Source organism: Cicer arietinum, chromosome 4 (assembly GCF_000331145.2).
Source record: "Cicer arietinum cultivar CDC Frontier isolate Library 1 chromosome 4, Cicar.CDCFrontier_v2.0, whole genome shotgun sequence".
Classification (NCBI taxonomy): Eukaryota; Viridiplantae; Streptophyta; class Magnoliopsida; order Fabales; family Fabaceae; genus Cicer; species Cicer arietinum.
Window position 1 is genome coordinate 3,884,617 of NC_021163.2, and position 8,800 is coordinate 3,893,416.

General features: G+C 29.0%; 1 protein-coding gene across 1 annotated transcript; it reads left to right on the forward strand.

Annotated features, from left to right (window-relative positions):
* Positions 1-1,463: 1,463 nt before the first annotated feature.
* LOC101509177 (transcription factor bHLH157) lies at positions 1,464-6,217 on the forward strand. The gene is made up of 10 exons (XM_012714446.3): positions 1,464-1,779; positions 1,856-1,945; positions 2,137-2,197; positions 2,407-2,448; positions 2,700-2,759; positions 3,439-4,887; positions 5,101-5,202; positions 5,312-5,452; positions 5,546-5,671; positions 5,798-6,217. The coding sequence occupies exons 1-10, from the start codon at positions 1,670-1,672 to the stop codon at positions 5,921-5,923; spliced, it is 2,307 nt and encodes a 768-aa protein (XP_012569900.1). The 5' UTR covers positions 1,464-1,669; the 3' UTR covers positions 5,924-6,217.
* The last annotated feature ends 2,583 nt before the right edge of the window (positions 6,218-8,800 follow it).

The following is an 8,800-nucleotide window of genomic DNA, read 5'->3' on the forward strand; positions in this document are numbered from 1 at the left end:
TTTAAATAAATAAATATTATTATTATTATTATTTGTGTATTTTATGTAAAAATATTAATGTTATTTTTTTCTGTAATTTAACCACATCAGCCAAAATCAATTTTTTTTTAATATATTTCAAGGTATTTTTTATAAAATAGAGTTTAAATAGATATTATAAAAAATTAAATTCTCTAAAAAATTCATATTAAATATCCAAATTGAATTTTATATAAATCTATGTTAAATTATTTATTTGAAAAAATTAATATAAAATATGTCTTTAACTAGCGAAATATCATGAAAAAGTATGTTTGGTCTCTATAACCTTTCTTCAGTTTTTTTAAAGAAGGTCAACAATATATATATCAAACATTTAAAAAGATCAAATTTAAACTTAAAAATACTTTATTTTTATTTGACAAAAATAAATTAAGCTTAAAATAATTATATGACAAAAAAAATTGGTGCCCTTAAATTATCAAGCCAAACTTTCTCTAAGATAGGATAAATAATTTTTTAGGATAAAAAAAAACAAGATTCTCAAACTCAATGGTCATAAATTAATATTATTTTCATCCATTGTTATTAATAATGAAGAATTATGATATAATCACGAGCATAATAAATAAGAGATATTTTTGTTATCTTAACTTTCAATTCTACATACATGCGTATCTACTTGATAAAAAAAATGATGACCACAATTTTTTCGACATTTAATAATATTTTTTCTCATTTTTTTTAGATTGTAATTAATTAGTTTCAATAGAAAAACAGTTATTTTTTTTATTTTTTTACGATAACAATTAATTAATTAATAATAGTATTATATTAGTAGAATACACAATAATTTTGATAAAAAAAATATTTGTAGGATACATAATGTTGAAATTTTATAAATATATTCGGTGACCAAATAACAAATATCGATATATTTTGACTTTATATATTAAATCTACTTTATTCTCCTAAAATCAAGTTGTAATGAGAGAAATATAACTCTTAATAAACTATTAAATTATTAGATTTTCTCAATAATACATACGAAGATACAACAAATAAGAGCTTTAAAATTATAATATTTGGTATAAGAAAATAATTTGAGTAAAACCAAACACCCCCCTTATACTTGCAAGTATATATTGATACTGATATTCGACTTTAATAACCCAATTAATATTGATATATTATAAAAATAAAAATGAAGATATATTGTAGAAGAAAACAAATCTTTTTATTTTGTTAGCAATGAATGAGAATATTTGAAATCATGAACAATGATAGACAGATGACATAATAAAGAACAAAAGTGGTGAGTGGGACCCATTTGATGCCGTAAGCTGTGTTGGAAATTGTAAGGTAGAGAAAGGAATAGTACTGTAGTGAATGTTAGTTTTGTCCCTAAACAAAGACCTATACACAGTACTATATGATTAGTACTAGTATTTATTAAATAAATATGTTTGTATGTATGTGCATTTAGATTTGATTGCAAGTGAAAACAAAACAGACAAACCTGACAACATTCTTGTTCAGTGTTTTGTCTTTCCCTTTTTATTCCTTTGACACTTCACATTTCTTTGCTTCTTAAGTCCAAAATATTCACCTAACTAATTCATAATCATTTCTTCATGTATAGATACATAAATAAATAAATAACCATATAGTTAGTAAGTGGAAAATTGCAATGGCAATGACAATGCCTCTTAGTTTAAGGAATAAGCTCAAAACTCTTTGTGCTTGTGGTGATGGTTGGTCTTATGCAATTTTCTGGCGCTTTCATAAGACAAATCCTATGTAAGCTTCTTGTTTAATTCTCTTCTATAATTATCATTTCATCTTTGTTGCATGTTTGAAATTAATTTTCCTATAGGTTGTTGACTGTGGAAGAATCATATTATGAAGAGCAATTAGGAGAAGAGATTGCAAAATTGCTTCCTCAAGTGCACTTGCTGGGTGAAGGGTATGTATGCTTCACACTAATTTATTGTTTGTTTCATGTTTATAGAAACTTCATAATTTAGACCAAAAATCAATTGGATAAAGGTAGATTTTTTTCCTAATGCATTTTCCACCCCCTTAATGCACTTTTACTCATTAATGCAAAAAATTAAAAAGCAAAAAGGGCTAATGAAATTCTGGTATTCTATTTAGAATTGTTGGTGAAGCTGCTTTCTCCGACAAACACAATTGGTTGCACTCCGTCAGCTATGAGGTATACTTTTCAATTTCAACTGTTGAGTGCATGTTTGGATTCACAGTGAATTTTGGTAAACTTACGGTGGTGTCAAAATTATCATGATACGTCGTGATTCTATTAAATTCACCGTCTATTTAAACATACGATGGTATCACTAATTTTATATTCCAATTTCTCTTGTTTTTAGTTCACTTATTACTTGAGAATTTCCTTTCTTTCTGCAGGATGATTCTGGATTGTATCAACAATTCTCTTCTGGAATAAAGGTACTAAAATTCATCAACAAAGGAAATGCATTTGATGAACTCACAAGTTTCTTATACATTTCCTTTTCCATATCACTTCCCTTTCAATATTTCTTCCTTTACTAAATATACCTATTTTGTTTAAAGTCACCAAATCAATTGTAATTATAACTTAATAAGTGTCCTGATACCCTATTAAGTATGATTATCTGATTATATTTCTTGTTCAAAGCCGCTTGCAATTTATATTGATAATCATTTCTGATTTGTAGACAATTGTGGTCATACCTATCAAATCATGGGGAGTGGTACAATTTGGATCCACAAATAAGGTTAGTACCGTTAAATTACTTGATTTTATGACATCATGCAAATGAATTTCTGTAAAAGTTAGGAACTGATTACTGTTTCAGAAGTCAGATATAGAGAATCTTATATCCAAAATCTAATAAGCTTTTGAACCTTGCTAGCCTCATTATTCTGTATTCAAGATCATAGCAACTCTTGATAATATTGAAGCTTGACCTGATTTACAATAACGTTTAATTCTTGTGTAAATTTTAGTCCTTTATCTGAAGAGATTGAAAGTATACGCATGTTTGAATTTGTGGCAAGTTTGGCAAAATCGCGTCGTGCTACCATGATTTTGACAAAATCAAAGTGTCACCTTAATCTCGCCAAACTCACCGTCATTCCAAACATACACTAAATATGTATCAGGTTTAATTTGGAAAAGTATTGTAGCATAATACAGAGAATCGGGAATAGCATATATTCCTAAATATGAGTTTCTATTTGAGATACTACAACTTGACATTAACTATTTCTTTATCTTGGATACTAGTTAACATTCATGCTTCACTTTGGTTATTCAATTGTTAAAATTTCTGAAGCACCAACACCAGAAACGACACCTGACATACTTTCGATCTAAAGTGTTGTATACAAAATTTAAAAACACTATTCTCTATTGTAATGTACTAATGGATCATAGTACTTTTACTGCTGCAGATTTTGGAGACGATTAATTTTTTGGATCAAACACAAAGTTTGCTCAAGGAGATTGATGATATGGACATGATTGAAGTATCAGGAAATGAACTTTTACCAATGGATTTTGCAAATTATGATCTCAACGGACTGTTGGCTTCCATTTCCACTGAAAATTCATGTGATTGGACTCTCAAATATACTCTTGATGAAAACTATGATGAGCTAAGAGAAGTTTATTCTTCTACAAATCCTAATGATCCCTTCTCTTCCCAACACAAGACTTGTGAAGAAACCTCATCTCTTAGTGACCAATTGAATGGTACCATAGAAGCTTATTTGGATCCTGACTCTTCTATGAACGACAACTTGATTTCCAAAACCTCCCTTTTTGGTGAATGGTGTGGTGAAAATTCTTCTTTTGATTCATTAGGCCAACAATTTGCATCTGAAATAATGGCACAAGAAGTTGTAGATGTTTGCACTTCATTTGATAGCAGCATTGTTCATGATTCAGCATTCGTCTCATTGGACAAAGGGTCATCATTTCAAGACAATCATTCTTCTGAACCTGTTGTTGTCACAGATGTTGTTTTACCATCAAGTTCGATTGAGCCGGTCGATATGTCAGAAGAATTTTTGAAGCTCAGCTCATTGGACGATCTTTGTCAGTGGTTTGCTCCTTCTACAGATGATAGTATCTGCACAACAATGATTCAATTAGATAATAACCTTCCTGAATCAATAGAATTTAATCCAACTTTAGCTGAGCATAACACTATCACTACAACAGTTAACTCAGAAATGAAAGAAACATCTGTACTAATACACAGTTCTGAAAATGATTTCTTGGATAACTTGGAATTGGATTTGGGATGTGACCAATCTAGTGAATGGTGGGGGAATTTACTTACACCAATGGTGAGTACTGCTACCGATATCGGCTTTTCCGAATGCATATCGGAGTTGAACTATACTACTACGCTGACTGATAATCGGAAGAGGCTATTCTCAGAGTTGGGAGGAATTGAAGAGCTTTTGAAGGGTCAAGCAAATTACAACAATCCTTTTAATAGTTCAAATTTTGAGAATGAGTTACTATCATCTAATAAGAGACAGATGGTAGAATTTTCATCCATGAGTAGAACTCAAGTAAATTTTGCAAGCCTTGTTGGGGCTGAGGCTGGACCAAATTTGATGCAATCTGTTTCTGACTTGGAAAAATCCAATAGTGTTTTAACTAAGAAAGATACATTCCCAAAATTACAAGTAGGCATGTTGATTAATGATAGAAATAGCATTAATATGAAGAGGGGTGTTTCCTTACACCCTAAGAAACAAGAAGAGCCTACAAAGCCTACCAAGAAGAAGGCTAAGCCTGGAGAGAGTACTCGGCCGCGGCCAAAAGATCGACAGCAAATTCAAGACTGTATTAAAGAATTGAGAGGAATCATCCCTCATGGTGGAAAGGTAAATGAAACCTCATCTAACCTATGCTAGGACTAAAATCTTCTCATATATGTATGTATTTGTAAAGTTAGTGGATACTTCGCACCAAGAACATCGTTAGAGTCTGATAGTTCCATGAAACCATTCATGATATGAGCTACAATTTTCATTTTACTAGCTGCAAATTGTTTTGATATAACATGCTAACAAATGTTTATCTGATTTTTTTGACAGTGTAGCATTGATTCTTTGTTAGACCGCACCATCCGATACATGCTTTTCTTACGCAGTGTCATCAAATATGCAGACATGATACATGAGCCTAATGAGCCAAAGGTAATTAATTAATTAATCAAACTATTTTTGAACATTTTTTTAATTAAACATGCTTAATCTTCATTAGTCATGATCATAAATAACTGTGGACTATTTTTTGTATGTTTAGCTTATTGAACAAGCAAATGGAGTGGTTCCAAAAGATAGCGAAAACCGTGGTGCTACATGGGCGTTTGAAGTAGGAAACCAAACAATGGTATGCCCTATTATTGTTGAGGACATGAATCCACCAGGCCAAATGCTTATAGAGGTAAGATTTGAAATAATAATGTGTGGTTTGATTTTATTTTTTCTCAATCTATGCCATGTGATTGAATTAATTGGCATTGTTCTGTTGTTGCAGATGCTTTGTGAGGATCAAGGTTTCTTCCTTGAGATAGTTGACATAATTAAAGGTTTTGGGCTGAATATCTTGAAAGCAAAAATGGAAATAAAGAAAAGTAAATTATGGGGGCGCTTTATTGTCGAGGTAAATCGAATATTTGATTGAAATATTAAAAATACAAAAAATAAATAGGGCCATATATAATATTGAAATTTTTTCAGTCATTTTTCTACTTTAGCTAAAAATAATGATTTACATATTTTGTAACAGGCTAATAGACATGTGACAAGGATAGATGTGTTTTGGTCCCTTATTCATCTTCTGCAACAACCAAACATCACTGGAAGTGATTCTTCAAATAAGCATAGCAATGTTATTGATGCAAACATCGCTTAACAGTGGCAATCAAGACGCGCTTATGTGATTTCAGAACTATATTGAACACATAATGTTTTGAAAGTTTAATAATATTTGGAAAAGAAGAGTATCAGTCCTTTTTATGCAGGTCTTGAAACAGGATTTGTTTGTATATAGATTTTAGATTAGATTATACTTAGCAAAAACTTGGAAAATTCAAGGTTCATTATGTCAACTTTGTGTTTCTATATATGCCAAAAGTTAGTGATCAACAGTGAGCATATCCACATAACTTAGCAACAATATTTAATGAAGTTCTTACATTTTCAATAATTTATTGTTAGATTTTTTTTTCGTTGACAAAATTGATAAAGTAAATCATATACAAATTCAATATCGTTAAAAACAAAAACAATGAATCTATGAATATATTCTCAATATTCAAATTAATAACTTAAAACGACGCAATACTTATAAATAATATGATAAAATCAAATATAAGGATGACAAATAAATTAATTAACTGGTTTGTTATATCAATTCTTAATAAGTGCTAAATATAGTTTAATTTCATCAGCATGCACCCAAAATGATTTCCAATTATAGTAACACTTATTAGGTTTAGTTAGGTTGCTTTACAATACTATGCCTACATAAGAAGTGTAGAAATGGTGACATAAGATTGTATAATTAGGGATATGGTAGTATTTCAAATATTTTATTATATCTGAAGAATATTCAATGATGGCAAATCCTAACAAATTGGTTCGCATTCATTGTGCAAATAAAATAGTGAACTTAAAAAAAACAGGCTGCATCTTTGTGTTGTTGTTACTAAAATATAAAATTAACTTGGTTAAGGCCAAAGTTTAAAATTTTTTGGTTAAGACCAATATTTTCTTTGTGCAAATATAAATTTTTTGGTTAAGACCAATATTTTCTTTTTTTAAGGCTAAGACGAAAGTTGGAATGGAAGAAAAATGGTAACCAAAGAAAGAAGTGAAAAATACTTAAGATAGTTGGTTTGTCTTTTAAATAAAATGTTGTGAATTTGGAGAAGTAGCTAAATAAGTGCCCTACAATATTTTATACCAAAATGCTATAAAAAAAATAAAGAAAAAAAGCAGGGGCGTGACAAAGTTAAAAGCTATATCAACCTTTAACTTGGCTCTCCTTTCCCTCCCCCACTAGAATTTATCAAATATTTTTTCAGAAAATTAAAATATATTTAACTTTGGTTTTAACTGGATTATTCCATATGGCCTCCCTTTAAAAAAATTCCCTATAGCCCTGTTCTATAGGTCCTTCATTTAAATTCCGTTCCTCATTTATCTTAAATTGTTTAAAGCTAAATAAATATTACAAGCATTTTGGTTTTTTAAATTGTAAAAACTAGTCAATTTAATTTTTTATACTAAAAAAAATTAAAAATGTTTTTATTTCTACAAAATTACAAATTTTCAGGTTTAATCTATTGATTAGATACGTCACGTGAACATTTTAAGTTGTCTGACATCTATGTGGGACATGACATCACTTTTAAGAAACTAAATTGATTGAACTTTATAACTTTAAAGAGTAAACTATTTATTTACTTCTTTCTAATAAAATAAAAAGGACGCAAGACCTAATTCATTAAAGTGTAAACAAATTAATTGTTATTTAAATTCAATTTAGAGGACCTAAATCTCAAATTTTTATTTTTTGTTTTTTTAGCTTACCTCTGTTATATATCCTTAACTGTTTACACAATTTTTTTTTTAACTTTCAATTTTTGTAATTTCTATTTCTCATACTAATTATAAATTGAGCCCTAATTTAATAAATTTAACTACAATTATTAATTTTTTTTGTAATTTGTTAAAATGACTTATACCGTGGGATAGAGAGGGAGTAGTTTGTTACAATATAGTACCTTATCTTTTTTATGATTGTAGCGAAGAGTGGTGCAAATATCACGTGCTTTCATGATTTTGTTCTCTATTTTTTGTACTATATTCCAACTTGAATTCTTGTGTGGAGAGGTTCCCTTGCACTTTTATGTTTCTATGTCTCTCCTTAGGGATGTGAATGGTTTAAGCTTTCCACTACATATTTAGGGTTTAGGGTTTAGGGTTTAGGGTTTATGCATTTGTTAATCATCAAACCAATGCATACGTTAAGTTACTAAATGTTACAATCTTTTTCAAAAGTTGTTTTCTTTCACCAATTGATATGAGTTTCTTTATAAATAGAAATACTTTAGAAACAGAAAGGACAAGACAAAATTCATGTTACATGAGTCAAATTTTTGTCAAAAATATTTCAGATTCATTTTTTCTTTTCTACAGTGTACGAGAGTAAATAAATGAACTTTACTCTGTAAGCTATCATTGATCGATCAATATGTTTGATGTGACTGTATAATTCACTTCAATACGCTTTGAAATTTATTTGTGTAACATTCATCATCATTAGTTTCATCTTCTTCGTGTTCAAGATTTGCAGCATACATCCAATAAAATATTCAACATTCTTTGGATTTGATTTGTTTTTATCTTATTTATTTATACCGCAATTTTAAAGGAGATGAACATTCACATGATTATTTATCTATGACCATAACGAAAGATACACAATTATTTTTGTATGAAAATATGATAATACACAATTATTTTTGTATGAAAATATGATATTTATTATACGTGCTCTATGTTATTCACTTTCTGCTTGAAATTGTTGTCAACAATAGTAATATTTAAGGACTTCTTTTATTCGTAAATGTTGAGTTTTCTTCGTTTTGTTAAACTAATAATCAAATGTCCATTCATTTTTTAGAGAATAAAACAATTCTTTAATTACTGCAATGTAATTATTTGGTCCATTTAATTTATGTGTGAGCATGATAGTTTTGAAGTGTTGAAATTTTATGAGTGA